Source organism: Accipiter gentilis, chromosome 9 (assembly GCF_929443795.1).
Source record: "Accipiter gentilis chromosome 9, bAccGen1.1, whole genome shotgun sequence".
Classification (NCBI taxonomy): Eukaryota; Metazoa; Chordata; class Aves; order Accipitriformes; family Accipitridae; genus Astur; species Astur gentilis.
In genome coordinates this window covers 14,518,624-14,539,780 of record NC_064888.1, presented here as the reverse complement: position 1 = coordinate 14,539,780, position 21,157 = coordinate 14,518,624, and the positions used below count along the sequence as shown (strand labels likewise).

General features: G+C 38.5%; 1 protein-coding gene across 1 annotated transcript; it reads right to left on the bottom strand.

Annotated features, from left to right (window-relative positions):
* Positions 1 to 869: 869 nt before the first annotated feature.
* On the bottom strand, positions 870 to 19,797 carry MAT1A (methionine adenosyltransferase 1A). Its single transcript, XM_049809857.1, has 9 exons — positions 19,459 to 19,797; positions 12,108 to 12,185; positions 11,128 to 11,250; positions 8,688 to 8,800; positions 7,012 to 7,155; positions 6,119 to 6,337; positions 2,913 to 3,095; positions 2,275 to 2,408; positions 870 to 1,634 (listed from the first exon to the last, which is right to left on the bottom strand). Exons 1-9 carry the CDS (start codon positions 19,550 to 19,552, stop codon positions 1,532 to 1,534), a joined length of 1,191 nt encoding a protein of 396 aa, XP_049665814.1. The 5' UTR covers positions 19,553 to 19,797; the 3' UTR covers positions 870 to 1,531.
* Positions 19,798 to 21,157: the final 1,360 nt, after the last annotated feature.

Here is a 21,157-nt window from a genome sequence, read left to right as displayed (position 1 = left end):
CCAGTGCAGAAGATCTAACAGGATGCTGCTTAAACCACAAAGCTAGGAGTAAGTGACTCTTGGGGTTCATACACAGGTAACCCTTGTATTGCAGGATTAAGCTCATCCTTGTTGCCTGTTGACAAACCAACCTGATCACAGAGGATAAATGTGATCTCACACCCTCCCAGTTTAAACAAACCTGGGATGAATCCGCGGTCCTTTGCAAAAAGTATTTTGTCACCTTATAGGACAATATAGCACGTGAGCACAGAAACATCCTTATCCTCAGTCTAGATCATATCCAATCCACCATGCACGCCAGTGACCCTGATCTGTCAGAAGGAGAGGCTGTCACTACCTCCAGCAGGACTAACGGGTTACCGGTACCCAGACTTAGTAGCTGAGTGCTGGCACAACGAGGGACACGCTTGCTGCGCAGACTTGCTCCCACAGCTGTGGAGGGACACACAGCCACGTAACAGCTAGTTCTCCGGTGAGAGACTGCTTGGTGGGCAGGGGAGCGGTCCACATTTTAACCTTGTGCTATATATATTTGTTGATGTTTTGCAGTTATTTCTATGCACTTTATTTTATTCCGAAATTATATCAAACCTAACTTTCGGGAGCAAAATAATTTAGGAGGGAACACTGTATAGCACAAACCCAAGAGTTAACAGTAAAAATCTAATACTTTTTCACCAAGTTTCTACCAATCACAAGGACTAAACCGTGATCACACATGTAATGAAAGATAAATTTGTATCACAATTCCAAAATCTAATAAAATTCAATTATGTTGGTAAACTAAAATCCTACAGGAGTATAAGAGGCCGAGTTGAGAAGGACCATTATACTGCAACATTTTAAAAAATAGAAGAAGAGGCACCTTTACATACGCGGTAGGAAAAATCTTTTTATTCTACGATTGTTGTTTTGTAGGAGAACACTGATGTTTCAAAAACACAGGAAATTGAAACTCAACAGTAACGGCACATACGCAGTGAAGGTGATTTAAATATTACATATGTTAACATCTTCTACAAAAGAGGCCGAGATACAGTTATGTGATATTCAGCCTTCTCCCATCAAAGCAACTCCGGTCTGTATGCAATGCTAACTCCAGTAAGGAAATTGGACCCCAGAATTTCCCGTTGTCTAATTCGAAGCTAGAGATCTGCTGATCCTTACGCAAAGTTGGGAAAGTCGTCTTCGCCTTTGCCCATGAAAGGTTTGAAGTTCAGCCGTTGGTTTGTGTACCTGAGTCATACTTTGCCTTTATCAAAAGAACCAACAGAGCAGCAATAAAAAGTAAACTGTGTTTTGTTGTCTTATGCTGATTAAAAAAACAGACTCTGTCCTTTATATCTTAGATAATGAAAGACACTGAGGGTTCAAAAAAATCTATTTCCAAGAAAATTTCCTTTTCTTTCCATTTAAAAATCTAAAATTCCTTTTGTTGAATACAAAGCCGTCAAATTTGATTTTTGGAAACATCCTCATCATTACTGGACTTCTCTTCCTTTCTGTGTTTAAAGAGTTACTGCTAGTGTCAAAACACAAGTTTTTTAGGGACCTCCCATGAGAATTCATTTCTTCCAAAGTGACCATAACATGCAGTCTTCTGGTAAATGGGCTTTTTTAGGTCCAAATCCCTGTGTGTATAATAAAAAGAAGAGAAAATTCCTCACATTAAGATACTTCATGATAACTACCATTAAAATCCTGATGTTGTTATCCATTTCATGCCCTTAGTCTAGCAAGCATATTCTGGAGATGCAAGCATACCAGTGAACATGTCCAATGGAGAACCATAAAAGTGACAACAAAACTTAAACGTGAAGTACTTTAGGGCCACAGGAAACGTCCTCACTATCGAGAAATAATAATTTTAATGGAAAAGGTGAAATAACCTTCAATTCCTTTTGTAAAACAAAACATAGATTTTTTTCACAGCAAAGTAACTTAAAATTCTTGGAATACAAAAGTTATTTTATTTTATTTGAATTCCACATACTATATAAGGCCAAATGCTGAAAGTATATGCTTCATATGAAACTTGAAAAGTACATCTGTTATCTTAAAAGATATGGCACACTGGTAGATCCATAAAAAGTATCACCTGTGAAGACTCACAGAATGACAGAATGAGATGAAGTCTCTTTTGTACTGCATGGAACAATCCTATGCTAGCTCAAGAGGCTGACTCTTACATTGTAACATGTAATGGGGTTGCAATAAATCATTTCTAGGATGCAATCACCAAGGTATTTTCCTTTTTGTGTGTTTCTATACCTGACAATGACTCCAGGCCGAAGATCAAAGTTTTTGTGCACAATGTCCAGCAGCTCTTTCTCTGTTTTTTGGGAAGTTCCATAAGTGAACAGTGAAATGGACAGTGGATGAGCAACTCCGATAGCATAAGAAACCTAAGGCAAAAAGACACCCTAGTTAGCAAATAAACACAGCACCTCAGTGGGCAACAGTATGCAATAGAACAAAGCATTAATTCATGAACCATCTCAGGAAAACTAAGGCCTCTCACTTCCTGTATTTGCACAATCTGTATTCATAGAAAAAAAAGAGAAAACTTTGAAAGTGCTGAGGTGTCTGGATAACTTTCTTCCCCATTATCCAGTCACCCCATGCTCATTTCCATGACAGTAAGTGTCAGAGGGTTGAGGGATGGATAAATGTCCAGAAAAACACCCAATAAAATGAAAGCTAAATGAAAAGTTCCAGCTTCAAGAAGCTGATGGGCTATTTAGTGACATTACAGTGGCCTTGAACCAAGTACATCAAGGTCTTCTTTCTTTCTTCAACTCCAAGCCATCACCAAGACTGCTTCTACTACAATGTCTCGTACTATGTGTATGGTAAAGCTGAAAAGGAAAAATTGTTTTGAGAAAAGCAACATTCACCGCAAACCATACCTGAACCAGAACACGCCGACAGAGCCCAGCTTTCACAAGAGACTTGGCCACCCAACGGGCCGCGTACGCAGCTGAGCGGTCCACCTTCGTGTAGTCTTTGCCAGAAAAGGCACCACCTCCATGGGCTCCCCAGCCACCGTAAGTATCCACAATGATCTTTCGACCAGTAACACCAGCATCACCCTGAATCAGCAAAAGAATTTGTCCATTTTACAAGCAATTTTATTATAAGTCTCGAAGAATGCTATGCATCCTTCAGAAGACTACAACAACGTGTAAGTAAGTTCACTATATATGGATTGCTGCGGGGTAGCTGAAGGAATGGAGTTGCCTCACCGAGCTACAACAGTGGCTATAAATGTTCTTTAAAGCCAGATTCATAAGACAAGCCATTCATGAGTTGTGTTTGATAATCAACCAACCAGGTTTACATCTAGGTAGCTAGAGCATGCACTGCCTCTTTCAAAAGTAAGTATTCTAGACAATGTGGAAATTTTGGTTTAGAAGTGACCTATCAATCACATCCAAACTGATTATAGAATATTGCTAACAAACTACGTGCCATATAAGAACCAGTGACAGATTTTACACCATTTAAAGAATTAAAAAAATCAGGCTTTCATACCTTTTGGTCAAAATCTGAAGTTATGTGAACATTAAATAGCAGATGTCTTTTTTGTATATACCATCAAAAGGTATGTCAGTGCTACCTTGTACATCATTACATGGAGCCTGGCACCCAACACTTCCAGTGCAGTATCAAAACAGAGACTGTCATACAAATATGTGCTAAAAAACATATTTCCAGCCCCAAAATATTTATAGTCTAATTTAAACTATACACAACAGGTACCGAGCGGTAAGCAGTAACTGAGAAAGAAGGATTACTCCTTTCTAAGAACAGATACTTACAGAACAATATTCTAAAATATTAAATAAGGAAGTGCAGATAACCTAGCTGCCTACACAGCTATCCTGATTGCTCCTCACAAGTACTTGATATTTTTATTTGATCTTGGTTAGCTGATCAGTATGTGACTAATTGTCTGACACACACACCCCTCCCCCCATTTATTAAATGCTTAAGCTTTCTGATGTGAATGGAATCATGCTCAAATTTGAAACTCAGTCTCCACCTGTGCAGGCAGGTTTGAAATTCTTTGTCTACAGAATATCATGTCAGTAAAATGCAACTGCTGGAATGTTTGCATGGCAAACATAAGCGGAAAGTCAAAGTTTTTCTTAGAAAGACTGTGCGTATACACAGGAGAAAACCTTTGGCACCGTTTGTTCCATTCTGCTAAGAAAACAGCAAGATGTTAATCTGAATTCTAGATAGCTGAACTTTAAAGGATCCTGTCCTCCTGGGGTTCTTCTGCTTGACTCAAACCTTAATTTGATGGCACAGACAGTTGCAATAACACCTTGTGTGTCATCATGACTTGACTGCAGAACTGAGTGAGAGGAAGAGAAAAGGACAGCTGAAAGGAAAAAAAAACCAAAAAAAACCACACCCCTCTTTTTAAGGGTGCTGAAAGAGCACAAATGCATTTGTAAAGCTTGTGGATGTCACTTTCGCGACGAGCTGTAATGTCCTCACAGTACCAGCGGGTGTTGCTGTTGGGAAAATGGTGATAGCAAAATTACTAATTTTGCCATAGCCAGAATTCAAGGTATCACCGGGCTCAAAAACATAAGGTGAAAATGCCAGGTGAAATACATGTGTCTTCCTTAGATGAACTGAGCTGGAGATTAAGACAGCGTTCTATAGCTAGTGTTGTTAAAAATAAAACTGAGTAATAGTCTTATGAAAAGTAATCAGAAAGTTGAAGACGTAAAAGACACGGAACAGTTATTTTCTGGTTGCCACAATGCTATTGTAAATTGCAAAAGTGATGATAGCTGTTGTAAGGCCATGGACACACAGGCAGATTGACCCATATTAAGTAAACTTATCCAAGGTTTTAAAAGCAGTAAATATACACTGCAACATGCCTGTGTTTGTATGTGCAAACATCAGCACTACAGTTCCACCACAAGAGTAGAAAAGGTATTCCTGGTTGGCTTACCAAATGTAATTATATGACATTTTTAAATGGGTGCAGTTCATTGCACACCTAAAAGATTTACATTTTTAATGGGTGCAGTCCAGTGCACACATGAAAATTTTTGTATGTGTAGCCTCCCACATTGGTTCATTTGCACCAAGTTGCAGCTCAAGTTTGCCTCTCCATTTGTCCATAGTCTAGGATGTCAATGATACACAAAATTACAGTGATACAACCAATTCAACTACACGAAACCATTTTTTTTTGTATTATCATTATAATGATTAATCTCAAGACCTTCCTACCTGTTCCATGGCACTGATGTAGAAAAGACACAGCACCTTAGAAATAATTCTGGCAAATTCCAGTAAATGAATGAATCTGAACAGCAAAGGAAAACCAATGTCTACTTGGATTTGTTGTAAAACTGGACCTAATTTCAGGAAGGAGCTTTGAAATTTTGCTGTGATAGTTCTGAAGGGAACTGAAGACTAAAACATTGGGAATGGTGAATTTGTTTTCAAAAACTAAATCTCAAAAGTCCTGATCCTACAGAGAGTGGAAGTTCTGTCTGACTTCTGTGAGTGCAGGATCACATTATAAATCCCAGCTCCTGCATTGCCTAGATAAGGCAAAAGCAACATCTATTTTCTCACCAGGAGAAGCCTATCAAGGGCTGATTTTCAGAACAGATGAACTTTCAGCTCTCATTGGTGTCAGGCAGAACAGTGCAAGCTCTACAGATCTGAAAATCAGGTTCACTCTAAGAGAAGTAAACCTTCTGTTGTCCAGCTCTCTGTAAGGAGTGCTTTCCGAGAGAAAGGACTGCTTGTCTCACTCAGTGCTGGACTTGAGAGGGTTTGAGGAAACCCAGAGCTGGGCTGTACATTCCATGCACAATGTAAGATTCAGCTCAACTTGCCTGCCTGGTCACAACACGTATGATATAACTGTGCCCTCAGAGGTTACTCTGGCATCCTGCACATGAAACCCTGGGTGCTTCTCCCACACACAACCGCAGTTAAAACTTCCACTAGGCAGCTTGCTTCTTACACCCTAGGACAGACATGCCAAAAAGCATCCTTTGGCCTTCTTTTAAGACACACACTCAATGACAAAAGCAAGCTGATAAAAGCACCAACACAATACAACACAAACCTGAGGTCCTCCAATAACAAAACGTCCACTAGGTTGAAGGTGATAAATAGTTTTCTCATCCAAGTATTTTGCAGGGACAACAGCTTGGATCACACGATCCTTCAGGGTTCTGCGCATATTCTCCAGCGAAATGGTTTCATCATGCTGCACAGATATCACAATGGTGTGAACACGCACTGGGATGACTGCTCCGTTCTCCTGGATATACTGAACCGTGACCTGAATAGAACAGGGAGAAGGAAGAAGAAAAAAAACAAAGTTGCTATAAGGTGTATAACTGGTCTACATCAAACATCATGCTATGCTATTCCAAGAGCAAAACTGTAGCAAAATGTCAATGCTGACATGCTAATCATCATTGCTCACATTGTTGCCAATGGTATGAGAAATGAAGCCTGTTTTCTCACTCTTCATTTTTGCTGTGCTGGGGGGGAGGGGGGGGGGAGAAAAAAACTCAGTAGGGACAATCCGATTGTCTCTGAAATTGCCCAAAATGTGCCTTTTGGTTGGGATTTCTAGCGAAACTCCCAAGCCTCAGAAATTTTTTGTTCTCGGTGCATGTTCAAAAAGGCCAGCCTGAATCCCTAAAAACAAATAAATCCTTTGGATCTCCTGTCACTTTTTCAAGGAGCACAAATGGCTTAGGTCTGAAGGGTTAAATGTTTCTTCCCTGGTAGGTGGTCAAGTGCTGCTCCTAGCACTCTGATACAGGTTAACCATTTTCCAACAGTCAAGGAGACAGTATCATAAATGGTGGCTGTGCTTTACCTGCTACTTGTAGGTTATCCTGATACTCTGAACACCATCACTTGCTGTCTTTAAAAATATTTAAGATTCCTGGAAAGAAAAAGTGTTAGTTTTCCACTATCTGGACTATCCATAGCAGTATTTACCTGTGTCTTAGAGTCAGGCCTCAGCCAAGGAAGTTCTCCATTACGCCTCAGCTCTGCTAACCTGGCATTCAGTTTATGAGCAAGAATAATTGTCAGAGGCATACATTCTTCTGTCTCATCTGTTGCATAACCAAACATCAAACCCTGCAGGAGGAGAAGATATACTTCAGTCACTGTTAAAAGCACCACAAGCAAAGGCAATGAGATTTCATCTGAAGCAAAGAGTAAACAGTACCCTCAGGTTTACTTTCTGCTGCTTTACATTACAGTGCAAGAAGCCTAAAGTCAGATCAGGCTCCAACATGTTACAGTGTAATGAGAAACAAACTACGTTCCTAGAATTTTTCACTGAAAGCCTGAAGGTTGACATGTTGATCTGGAAACCTGGACAAAAATGGAGATGTTTCTGTGAAAAAATCAGGTTCTTTCACAGAAAAAAATTATTGGAGCAAAACTATTTGAGGACTATTCTGTCATTGGAAAGGTGTTATCATTAGCCTGGAAAAGTTGTAGAGGCTTTTATGTATGAATAGAGACACACGTATACTGCAGCTCGCATCTGAAATTTCAGTGGAATGGGATGTGAACACTCCATGAAGGACGTACTAGTCAACAGTTTAAGGCTCCTGCCTCAGACTTTCAGTGCCACACGCTTCTAGTCACAGCTTCTACTGTTATTCAGTCATGTCCCCTGCATCAGATTATCATTTGTTAAAGAGTTAGCAGCATTTTCTTTCTCCTCATCCAGTGTATGTTGTGATGAAAAAAGAAAAAAGACAGGAAGGTACTTTGATACAATGGGAAGGGAGGCCATCAAAGTGCCAAAGAAACTTTTCATTTTATGTAGTATTATGTCCCCATGACAGCATAAAAGCATTTTAATTTAGTCCTCAAGGGTTTTTTGAACAATATTAGCTTGGCTCCTGGACTCTCATATCTCCACTTATGGTTCTCAACAGCATTGTTACAAACGGGATATTACTACCAACAATAACTACTGTAAATGTTAAACTCACTCATACTGGCATCAGTCAGATTATGGAGTTTTTATGTTAGCATCTTTCTCTTGGGAACATACCATAATTATCTACATATGTTATTTAGCTCATATAAATGCAGCTTGGACAGCCTTAATTATGTGGAACACCTATTAAAATAGCTGCCTCTGGGAAATAAGTGAGAATTAAAAGTACCCTGGTGTATTTGCCTTCATTGGACTACTGCTGAAGACAGTTGAAACATTGTCTAATTTTTTGCTGTGTAAAATCTCAAGAGCTCTGTGAAAGTGAAAAGATCCTTTGTTTATTCCATCTTAGAAGGCAAGGCTGGCTGCAAGATTAATGGTCTAAGGAATCTAAAGCTACTCAACAAAAACATGAAATGCATAAGCAAAAAAACTTTGCTAAGTTCTAAAGGACACATCCTCAGCTACTACAAACTGCCAGAGCTCTCCTGACTTGCATGGAGTACTATAACGAACACCAGGCAAAAGTCTGCCCTCAAAGAACTTCCAACTGTTTTAATAATTTTTAATTTTTTAATTATTCTGGGGTAGCCCAAGATGGAAGTGTGGAAATTTTCACGTGGGTTTTGATTTAGAAAATAGGGCTATAAGACGGGGTAAACTTTTTCCATTCAAACAGCTTTGATGTTTTTAGATGTGATGTTATGTCTACCTGATCTCCAGCACCAACATCCTCTTCATCCCTGTGTAGATGAACACCTTGGGCAATATCAGGTGACTGCTGTTCCAGTGCCACTAAAACGTTACAAGTCTTGTAGTCAAAGCCTATTTGGAAAAAAGAATAGCATTGAATTAGCTTTTTCTGTCACAATTAAGGAAAGTAACATGGAACCATATGACAAAATTTTCGTTCTGAAGGATTCTACATTCAGAACTCAAAAATTAACTTCTATTTTTAGTTAATTTTTTAGTTAAATACAAGACTTGAAACCTTTTTTTTTTTGGGGGGGGGGGGCGGGGAGAGGTATATAGGGTTGCCTTTATTGCTTGTTACTGCTTGTTTTCTCTTGCACTGGCACCCTGTGCCAAGCCAATTCAGATTATGAATGTTTAACTGCAGAAAACTAGTCAAAAAAGCAAATAATGAGCCTCTCCCAAATAAATAGTATTCAAAACCTCTACATAAATTCCTAGGAGCTGATGTTTTCAGCAACTGAAGGCTCTGCTCTCAGATACATTTTTTGTAATACATGTAAAGCAGTGTCTGTACCTAAACCTCTTGTGAGAGTTTGTGTGAGAGCCACAAACAGAGAAAAAAACACAGATTGAAGTCTCACAGCAAATCTGGAAGTGGGAATGTACTTTACATTACTTTCAAAAGACCAAAAGAAAGGTTTTTAAAAAGAAATTGAAAGACTTACAGAAGATTGTGGCAAAATTTTCCACCTGTTCATAAGTATATTAATAGTAACTTGCTTCTCTCCAAATCCAACCTTTCCTAGAACTGTAGCTACTGGCAGCTGCTGACCAACACATGTTCGGCCAATACAACATATATACATGTCCATATGCATATTACCCACTTGAAGAATGCTCTTCACCCTCTTTTAAGTAGGCTATGTATAGAAGAAAATTATATTTCTGTGTGCAATTGTTTGTTTTAGCTTTTTGTTTTACTTCTGCATAGAAATTGTTCTTTTACTGGGTCACTGCATCTCCACTTATCATCTTTGGCAGTTAGGATAAAAAGTAGATTTATGACCTACTAGATTTGCCAGTGTTTTCTGAAAGCACTGCTGTTATGTGATGGTGGAGGTAACCTGCAGATGTGCTGCTATAATATTCTCCCACCAAAATCTCCCTGTAAATTGAATAGCAATTAAAGGACTGCAGGAAACAACTTTTTTTTAACCAAAAGCTCTTAAAAGTTACACTTCACTGTAACAGTATACTTGGAATATTTGTAATGTAGAAACAGATACATGGCAAATCAGAAAGTGAAATGTGTGTGGTATATAAAGCATTTTGTCTTTTTTATCATTTGGACATTACACAAACTGGATTTGGACTGTACACTCCTCAGTGTAGGTGGAGTTGTTCAGAGCACTTTGCACGGTGAGAACCTGCTTTACACCTGGGAATTCTAGATCCTACCACAGTACAAATATATAAAGGTACAATGAAATGAACTAGGTTTCTTCCGTCTCTTTTGCACCAAGATGCATCAGTCAGCTTGCCAAATGAATAACCAAGATTCGAGTTCTCGCAAGTTTGGAGGAGTGGTAGATTCTATGGGTCAAATTGCAGTTAACTGTTCTGGCCTAATAGCAGAGTTCAAAGTATTTTCTGCCTACTCCCTTTCAGTTTTTACTAATATATGATGGTTTTTCTACTTACTGGGTGTCATGGTTTAACCCCAGCCAGCAACTAAGCACCACGCAGCCGCTCACTCACTACCCCCCCATCCAGTGGGATGGGGGAGGAAATCGGGAAAAAAAAGTAAAACTCGTGGGTTGGGATAAGAACGGTTTAATAGAACAGAAAAGAAGAAACTAATAATGATAATGATAACACTAATAAAATGCCAACAGCAGTAATAAAAGGATTGGAATGTACAAATGATGCGCAGGGCAATTGCTCACCACCCGCCGACCGACACCCAGCTGGTCCCCGAGTGGGGATTCCCCGCCCCCACTCCCCCCAATTGCTATACTGGATGGGACATCCCATGATATGGAATACACCGTTGGCCAGTTTGGGTCAGCTGCCCCGGCTGTGTCCTGTGCCAACTTCTTGTGCCCCTCCAGCTTTCTCACTGGCTGGGCATGAAAAGCTGGAAAATCCTTCACTATAGTCTATACACTACTGAGCAACAACTGAAAACATCAGTGTATCAACATTCTTCTCATACTGAACTCAAAACATAGCACCGTACCAGCTACTAGGAAGACAATTAACTCTATCCCGGCTAAAACCAGGACACTGGGATAAAGCCAGCAAGTGTATCCCGTCGCACTATGTAAGCAGCTTTCACACAAGATAGTCAGTTTTTATCAGGCTTGCTAAAGCCCATATATGGAAGTGATGACAGACCTGTTTTGCAGTTGCCTATTGCTTTGCTCTTCAAGGATTTCATGAGTTTTTCCACCAACCTTTAGCTGAATCATCATAGCCGATATGTCTAATTGCATCTCGGACAACTCGTTGATAATCCACAATAGCATGAGATGTGATCTCCCCACAGAGCAACACCATTCCTGTCTTACATACTGTCTCTGAGAAGAGAGATGAAAACAGGATTACAACAGCATAGTAACCCTGCCCACTAAGACAAATAACTATGATGAAGGTGATTTTGACAGATCTGCTGTATACATATAGTGTAAGTCCTTTCTACCCATATTTTTAGCATTATTAGCTCCTTCTACAACAAATTCTTTTCATATTCACCATATGTCTGAAAGTAAGGAAAAGACTAATGTTTCCAATTTACAAATGGGAGAGTCAAAGCACTGAGCACGATACAGTGCTATGCACAGATTTTAGGGAAGTAATAGCATAAAACTGTGATTTCTAAAACCACTTAATCACTCTGAGATACATACTGAGGCTAAAAAAACCTCATCAGTGATCAACTATTTTGAAAACTTGCCCCCAGTCCCAGGGGGAAGAATGTGAAGATGGGGTTTAGTTACATAATGCATGAACTGGGGTAATGACCTGAGAGTGGACAGTACAACTCTTCCTGAAGAGATTTAAAAAAACAAGCACTTACGGGGACTTAGACTGAAAAAATTAGTACTTTATTAAATATAGTAAGTGAACTTTTCAACAAAACAATATTAAAATATTCTTTCAAAAGTCCACTGTAATGAAGCCAAATCTGTTTCTCCCAGGAAAATTCAGTCCACACACAAAATTAACTATCCTACCCTTCTACAGCCTGCTTAGGCTTCAATCTTTATAAAAACTTTTACTGTTTCTTTTCATCTGTCCTTCTCTTGAAGACTGTAATTCTTATGTAATTTTTTGAGAGTAAAGTGAGTTAGCAAATAATAGCATTAAACTCTTTGCAAACATCATAAAAAAAGAACAGTGACCAGGTGATGACTTAAAACAGCAGATAACTTACCACAAGCAACCTTGGCATTCGGGTCCTGTTTGAGATGGGCGTCTAGTACAGCATCGCTGATTTGATCACAGATTTTATCTGCAAGACATCAAAGGTGTGATTCAAAACCATAGCACTCAATACAAAACACGGACTGTCTGCCTCACTTTGAATAGGTAGGTATTTCAGCAAGGAATTCTTTTATTGCTTCTTACTGGAGTATTTAAGCTAGCTAAACAGAAAGACATACGAAACATCCTGCAAGCAAAGTCAGTAGATATAATGGGGAATTTACTTACTGGTGTAAACTAATACTGACTACAACTTTACCTGTAGTTTTCTGCACTTAAGTGTGAAACAAGTATGTTATGCCCAGAATTACCTGAGAGGCTAAGAGGCTTTACTCCCAGCCTTCTCCTTCTCTAACACCACAAGCCAATACAGCATGCACTCCACATCAGTAGTATTCTAACAGGAAGGTGATATTCCACCAACAACTTCCATCTCCTCAGCAGAAAGTTAGAATGTACCTGACCAACACGGCTGGTAAAGCCTGAGAAAGTGTTTAGATTAATACGGATAATGCGCAGGTCAGTCAAGTGGCTGTTTTGGGTTTGCTCCTTCCCACTGCTTCCCACCATCCTGCAATGCCAGCTTCTAATGATCCCTGCAGCCCACCTAAGGCAGGGCAGTGAGTAACACGCACAAAAGCAAGAAGGGGTTACCAACTGAAGTTTGCCTGAGGCAAATCTTGAGTATATCTTCAGTTACATCCCAAATACAAAGTTTTCAGCTCAGCTTTATCATAATATTTTCTTTTTTCTTTCTTTCTTTCTTTTCTTACCTTTTTAATGAATCTTAATCAAATAATGTAGCTAATCTAATGAACACAAAAAGGCAGCAGTCATAACAATGTCTTCCACATGAAAACGGTAATTTTTCTCATATAATTTAATTTTATCATCTTTAAAAAAGTCTAGTATTGCATACTGTGTTTAGATGTTGCCATAACATGCTGTGTGGCAAAATAAATTAATCTCCTGACTTGCCATTTGCAAACACAATCTGTTGGAAAGCAATGTTTTGTAAGAGTATGTCATTAGAGACTTTTAATACATTTAACCTCAAGTCAAATTCTCATTTTTTTCATGAGGAATATGTACATTTAGCTGAGAGGGACAAATCAAAGACTAGAGAACTAATGTCGTTCTGACTCTTATCTCCCTTATTAACCGCTTCAACACAAAAAGAATGAACACAAAAGACAATTAGCAAATGTAGGCTGCATTGGAACTTTCAGCCTTGCAACGACTGTACAGGGATTACTAAATTTGGGACAATTATTACCAAACAAGAATCAGACACCATTCTTGCAATTTAGTTAGAAGTCCAAACGAACCTTGTTTAGCAGGACTGGGGACAAAGGTGGCAGGTGTGATTAAAATGTCTCTCTGCTTGCTCTCTTCAAAGTTTCCATTTTTCTAAGGAAATATAGCCATATTTTTGAGCATAAAACCAAAAATTGTTGATGAAAATATGTAATTTTTTATTACCTGGGTGGGGCAACAGAGCAACTGGGATAGGATGACCTTAGTGCAGGTCCAATGCCCTGCAGTAAACTCCTAGTGATTGGGACTGCTTTGTAGTCTTTTTTTCACCACCCAGAGTTTCTATGCCAGGAACAACCTTTACCCTGCCCTTGCTCCACACGAAGCATGTCTCACCTGCATTAAATGCCAGTGTCCCATGTTTGCCTAAGTTCCCTGTGTGGCACATACAGGGATATTACATGGATTCTTTCCAAAACATTCAAGAAGAGTACAGGTAATCCTGTATGACTAATTCATCCTCATTTCTCCTTGTGGCACCCATCTGGTACAAAGAACCTTATGTTGGTTTTGTGTGCTGTGGTTGGAATTAATTTATGAACTAAAACTTTCATGAAATGTCTCAAGAGAACGTTAACCATAGTATGCAATGAAATCAATAAGTGAAGATTTAACAGGTTGTTTTCATGTTTTGGTTGTTTGGGGTTTTTTTGCATGAACTCTATTGTTAGTATCTACAGTATTTCATGGATATTGATAGATAGAAAAACAGCCCCTTTGCTTCCCTCTCAGAGCAATAACACAGCAAACATTCATGAACAAAAAAACATAGTCCACATTTACAGAAGAGGAGAGTTTGTCTTACAAATGTGTTACACTGAAAAGATCATGACAGAAAACTAGATGAACAGTCATCCATAGAAATGAAATTATTGCCATACAATAGCATTAGTGAGACTGCTACAGAAATACTAGATTTTGGTGATGGTATTCCAAAGGTGACCTTAAGAAGCTGCGGGAAGGTTTAAGACACACTGAGAAGAATGTCCCCAAATTAGAAAAGTCTATATCTTACAGGATGAAATCAATCAAGCTCAATCTAGTTTTGAAAGGCTGAAGGAAAGGCAACCTGCCAGAGGAAATCCTTATAGTCATTGGGATCACAAGCTCTAAAAAACCTAAAAATAATATGATGAGAGAAAAGGTTTTGTCTGATGGACAATAATGTAACTATTTCAGTTGATAGCTAAAAATTAAAGAAAGAAAGATAAAGATTCAAAAAGGAAAATAATAAAAAAGTGAGAGCCATTGAAACCATTCATCTAGAAGTATGCAGGATTCCTTGCTCCTTCAAATCTCTAGATGAAAATTGGATATCTTTTTAAAAGGCATGAATGAAATTCAACCATCATGTACTAGCACGTTTGAAGAATTCTTGCACAAAATATTATTACCTGTGTATGATGGTTAGACCAGATTATATGTCAGAGGTCCCTTCTGGTCCTTAAAATCTATGTGAGAATTTAATCAATTAAAATGATAAATTAGAATAATTTAATCGGCTATGCTGATAGCACACCTTTAGATTAAAATAGGCTGAGACAAATCAGTTTCACAATTCATGTCATATCTGATTGGTGGTGCAACAACCAGCAGTTCTAGTGCAACTAGATCCAAATACAGATACAGATATATCTATCAAGACTGGAAAGAGAAATCTAGCTGGATGATTGGCTGATTAATGCATTAAATTAAAGGCATGCCTATTAGTAAAGGTCCCTGGTGTAAAAGAAAACCAGGCATTCTATTTTTAGCAATGCCTAGCAGGCTTTGTGCACCCTTCATTCTGTTATTTAAATTTCTCATCTCAACCATCCCATTTCTCTTATTAGCTGCTAAATGTGGCAGGATATGTTTGTCCACTATTTCCTTCCTTTTTGTGTTCCTTCTCTTTTAGAAACAGGGAAAGCATCATGGACCACCTTTCGTGAAGCATTATTGTCTAAAAAAATGATGTAATATGTAAGAATTCAGTTCATGCACACCTTCATGTAGTGAATTACTATCCAATAGGATAAATATTGCAAAAGGATGTCTAGGCTGAGGATTCCTTGACTGAACAGGAAAGTATTAGCTAACCATGAATTCTTCTCATGAAATCCAATCATCCCACAGACCCAGCCTTATAGCAGAGATGTCAATTAGCTGTAAAACAGCTCTTTCTAACTATAAAAGGAATGAATGAGTCTAGGAGACCTGATGATAAACCCTACTCAAATGCCCAGTTGACAAATTATGAAGCAAAGGAGGCATTCAACACCAAAAGTGATCTCCAATAATTAGAAGGAGCTTCACAGTTTTCCAGACAGTTGGACATAAGTTTGTTATGTGAATCTAGACTATATAAGAGCCTAACACAAGCTGTGACATCTGCAAGTTCTCAGGACCTCCCCAAGAATTCACTTTCATGGATTCACCACACACACACACACACACAAATCTATGAATAGCAGTAACAATTGAAAATTTAATTCAAAAAAGCTCCGCCCCCTGAAGAACAACAAACAGGTACAACCACAATTCTGGCTTTGATGGTGTAGTAAATATAATAAACATTGAACATTTCAAAAGGTAAGGTTGATTTTCTTAAAAACCTGTGATCATCAGAATAAAATTTGGTATTTTTAATGATACATTATTTATATCAACAGAAAAAAATTATTTTAAACTAGAAGCTGAAACTATATATTCAAATTTGATAAACTGAGCAAGTCTCAGTTTTCTGGTGAAAAATTAAAACAGTCAAGAAACACAGATACTTATCATGAGCACTTCAACAAAAAATAGGCTTTCCACCAAAAAAAGTTTCACTAGAAAGACTTCAAATAGCTGAATTGTGCTGTATTACATTTTTCCTATTTAAAAGATTCTTGAGGAGTGCTAATTGATAACTGCAGTTGTACTTCAATATTAACACTACACTGTTTAAATCTCTCGTACATCTGTTCTCTTTGTTCAATATACAGTTTACTGAAGTATTATGTATATTGTTAAGTCTATACAATGTTAGATATTGTTAAGTATATATATTAGATATGGTATGCAAGCACCAACTTGCTGAAAAGATCTGCATTTTCTGTTTGTTTGTTTTTCCTTTTGTGATTCTTTTTCTGTGAATATCCATATGCTTTTAATATGGTTGAAAAAATCTGAGGGTGCTTTTTAGCAGATGTTTTCTCTTATATTTTTTAAAAGACTCCTTGATACTTACTGGGAAACTGAATGACATTCTGTTTGCAGGCAATTCCACCTGAAGTCACACCAGATAGGGGAAGGAATTAATCCTAAGTGGTTTGGTACCTGTAAGACATTGTGGGTCAGAGAAACACACAATGCCTTTCAAAGCACAGTGAAACCATTGTGCAGCACAGACAGACACTGCTGGACAAAGCAAAATGGAGCAGTGACAGAAAACAGCTATCTACAAAAAATCTCTTCTCCATGCTACTATCTATGTGCGCTATTATATTGAAATGAAGAAGTCACATGTAAGTCTACAGAGAGTTTGGAATTTACCCCACTAAATGCCAAGATTAAAGACCTGGAAGGAAATCCCAAATTTTATACCCAAGTGATTTTGAAGAATTTGGACTGAGAGGACAGGATAAACAAAGTCTTCTATAAAGTCTTTGGGGAGCATAGGTAATACCTGTATGTTAATTATTGCCAGCTATTACTTGCTTGTATGGAATTTGGGCTTCTCAGTGACACACAACTCTTAGGCATTGCACAGGTATAAGGTGGTTCTTTGTATAGCCAAATAAATAAGCATGTAATTTCTCCTGCTTTGTTTATTACAAAGGAGGTCTCCATTAGCGCATTCAGCCCTCAGCTAATACAATCGGAACAATTCAAATTTCCACCAGACAAAGATCTGGTTCAAGATCTTTACTTCACATAATGCCCTCTAGCAAAATTATACTATCATGTACAGAAGAGAAAGAATCAAGAATACGCAAATTATCCATTTGGTATCAAACAGAGGAACTCAAAACTCACAATAAAATGCTAGTGCTACTGATAATGTCAGAAACCCAACTACAGCATCAGAACACTGGGACCCATTTTAAGAAATAGCCAAGATTTACCTGGGTGATAAAAACCTAATGGCATGTGTACACCTCTCATGTAAAACCACAGATGGGGAAAAGGGGGGTTGGCCAGGGTGTGAGGGTGATCCATTTGCTGTCGGGAACTAGAGCTATCACTGAGATGATTAAGACCTATTGCTGGGCTGTGTTCAGGAACAAGAATTTGTAGGACCACCCAGAGTACTGTCAACCTGTCCTCCCTTGATCTGCAATATCTGTATCTTTCCTTTGTCATAGGTGTTAGGGTTTTCAGTACCCTACATGAAGACCTAGGCTGTTTAAGAAAGTATAAGCGTCACAGTCTTGAAAATGTAATTTCAGTTTCCCACTCCCTCTACAATAAGCCTCTGGGGTTGCCACTTTGCACCTAACAGCACCCGGAGATCTGCCAGACAGAGGCTGTACACAAACCTAACAAGCGGTAATGTTGTTTCTCAATGGCCTGCGGCGTATTTCAGCACAGGAGGAAAATAATGCTGATGGGCCTTAAAAGAAGGCCTACTGAGGGCCAATAGAGTTTTGGGAAATAAAGACGGGAATGTGAATAAGAACTGAAAAACAGGCCAGATTCTAAAACAAGATACAAGACAAAAAGAGAATTGGTAAAGGAAGGAAACCATGGGACAAAGCTAAACCTGGCGACTCAGCTAAACTCTTCCTGTTCTGAGACTTATCTATTATTACCCCAGGGGGATTAAAAATAATGATTTGAGTTGCATGAATTGTGACCTGTCATTTCTGGAAATACCATCATCAATTTAAAATTACCATACTGTATAATGTTATTTTTCCTATGAAACTACATTGCGCTACAGACGCTGGACGTAATTATATATAAATTTGAGATGGGACCCATGTCCCAAGCACTGAATGTGGTTGTCATTTTCCGATTGTGTTACATCAGAAAGAACCCCAACTGGCTTAACCTGCTGCCTTGACAGTGGCAGAGGTGTACTCAATTGCATCAGCCATGGATTTGATCTGCAGTAGTAAGTTAATACTATAGAAGTGTATCAGAATTATACACATAAAATTCTCACAGCTAACCTTTTTATTCTCTGCTATGTCATTCCACCCATTTATGATTTAATCACAAAACAGGAGTACAGACTTGAAAAAAGCAAAAGGTACGGGATGTAAATCAGCTTCTAAAATAAGTACACTTTTCAGGACATCAAACAGTCTATTGTCCCCTGGCCTCATTTGGGGGAACACTTGCTGCTGACATAAAGTGCATGTTTATGGCGGATGAATATTTGTTTTCAATAAAAATGAACTAAGCTCTGCTGACCATATATAAAGTTTAGCAAATAACTGTCCACTATTTGCTTAAGCAATTCCATATATTGCATCAGATGATGATGGAATAGGGGGGGAAAAGTTACCAACTTTGCCATGTGCAGCTGCTGGGACCATTGATTTTTAGAGGCTTTAAAATAGCCTGCTTAGAGATATTCTTGTCGTGGGTGAGTTTTAGAGCATAGCATATATGCAGGACAGTTCCACAGGGCCCATAAAGATACAGAACTTGAGAAGCAAGCTATGCATCCTTATCCATATGTGAAACTTGAGTCTGTCAGAGATCTGGTAGTGTCTCCACAGTAATACTGAAAGAAATTCAGATGAAAAGGAAGGAGTAGCAACCATAAACCCCACTGCCCTCCTCAGTGTAACACACGCCCTGCAAAAGCACGTAAACTCCTGTTGGAAGCATCCTAGTTATAGCGGTTCTATAGTTTATATGGACAAGGTCCAACAGAAATGAAATAAAAAGCACCCCGTTACAAGTAACTTCCATAATAAGATTAATAGCAGATGAATTCTTCTTCAGGCTTTTAAAACATTTTAAATGAAAATATTATTCTTTTTACACAGCCAGAGCTGGTTTCTTACCTGGATGTCCTTCTCCCACTGACTCTGATGTGAACATGAAAGCCCCTTCATCATCCAGCGTGTAATCACATAAACCATCCACCGGCCCATTCATGATCGTGATGCTTTTCCTGATGGATTACTACAAACAGTGGTTGAAGAGTCCTACCTTTAGTGCCTTCTCTTAAAGGAGAAGGTTGCTTATCAGCAGGACTGTTGCTGTCTTCACTTATTACCTCTTATACTAACTTGAATTTCAGTGTGTGAAATCAGCATGTGCTTGCATCTGTGTATGCATGCAAGGAGTATGCATGTGCCTGAAGTCTGTATCCCTACCTAGTCTGATCTGTCAGTCCCTGAGCTGCTCCTATATATGGAAAAGTGAAAGTGCCTAGATAATCATGTGAGGAAAATGGAAGAGCCCATTTCTTGGCAGGGGAGTTAGTTAACTTTAGGATATTTCACTAATTAACCCAATTCTTGGAAACATTCTGGATTCAACCTGTGCAAGACTGGTTATCTTAGCAACTCAACTGAGCATGAAGAAATGCAGGAGTAATGGTGACGGTTCAGGTCAGCTGCTTCTTCAGTTTGTGTCTCCCCTAATTCTGGGATCTATGTTGTGGTTGTGGGTTTACAGGGATAGATAAAAAAATCTGTAAATGCATGTCTTTCCTAGCAAGAGACTGGAAGAAGTTTGCTTTGCATCACATAACTGTGTTTTCCTTTTACTTTTTCATCTCTTGAAAAGCAGAATTCTCTCCTGAAATATTTTTTTTCATTTTCATTCATTCTTCATGCACATTTGAGAGACGAAACACCTGATAAGATCTAGCATGACGAGTGCTTCACATTTATGCAAACCTCTCCTTTCAGCCTTTGCTTTTCTTTTCCTCTGTCCTCTCTTCTGTTAAGATCCATCTTAATTCTTTTTTTGTATCATATTCTCATATTATATTCCATAACCCTTAGAAATACAGTAACCGCCACATCTGAGTATTCAGTGCTCAGTTCTGCTACTGAAAATTTCTTCTAGTCAGATGGCTTGTGTCTAGAATATACTGATGGTATGACAGGTATGAAGACAGATGGCATTTTGTGGGTGTTCGTGTCTTTAAGTTAGTATACAAAACCCAAGTAAACATACCCATGGGGCAGATCCAGAAAATGCCCAGCACTACTGCACCATTATAAAAAAGTGCAAGTATTCTTCTTTCCTTTACAGAAATAATTCTAGTCTCAATCTCAAAGTAAATCATTGGACTACCAAAATAAAAATTTCCCTTTACTTCAATGAACTCTGAATCCTACTCTCTTAATCATTCAAAGTGCACCTGATACTTGGGTTGGAATGAGTAACACACTGATTGTTCCATAGCCCTTGCAATTTTGACAGCAATTAAATTCTTACTGCTCTTCAGTTTAAAAACAGACTTAGTTTACTTCAAACTCTTGGTCAGTATGATTTTAAAAGATCACTTTATATGGCCCCTTGGATTCCAATCCCTGAATGGCTACATACTTATGTTAAAATTCATTAGAATTTTCACTTTCTCTGCCTGCATTCCTGAAAACAATAACCAATGCCTATAATGTTCACCACTAATCTGCTGTAGCATTGGCCCCTCTACAGTTATTGTCAACATGGAATCATTCGTTTCAAAGACATTTTCTTGGTTTTCTGTTGTACAGAATTCATTTCATGGAATGAAAAACACTC

Excerpts from the sequence above, each read along its gene's own strand:
- MAT1A (XM_049809857.1), bottom strand. The coding sequence starts at position 19,552 with ATGAATGGGCCGGTGGATGGTTTATGTGATTACACGCTGGATGATGAA. Across the intron at positions 7,156-8,687 it reads ATGTTGGTGCTGGAGATCAG|GGTTTGATGTTTGGTTATGC; the intron begins GTAGACATAACA and ends CTCCTCCTGCAG. Across the intron at positions 1,635-2,274 it reads CGGCCTGGAGTCATTGTCAG|GGATTTGGACCTAAAAAAGC; the intron begins GTATAGAAACAC and ends TTATACACACAG.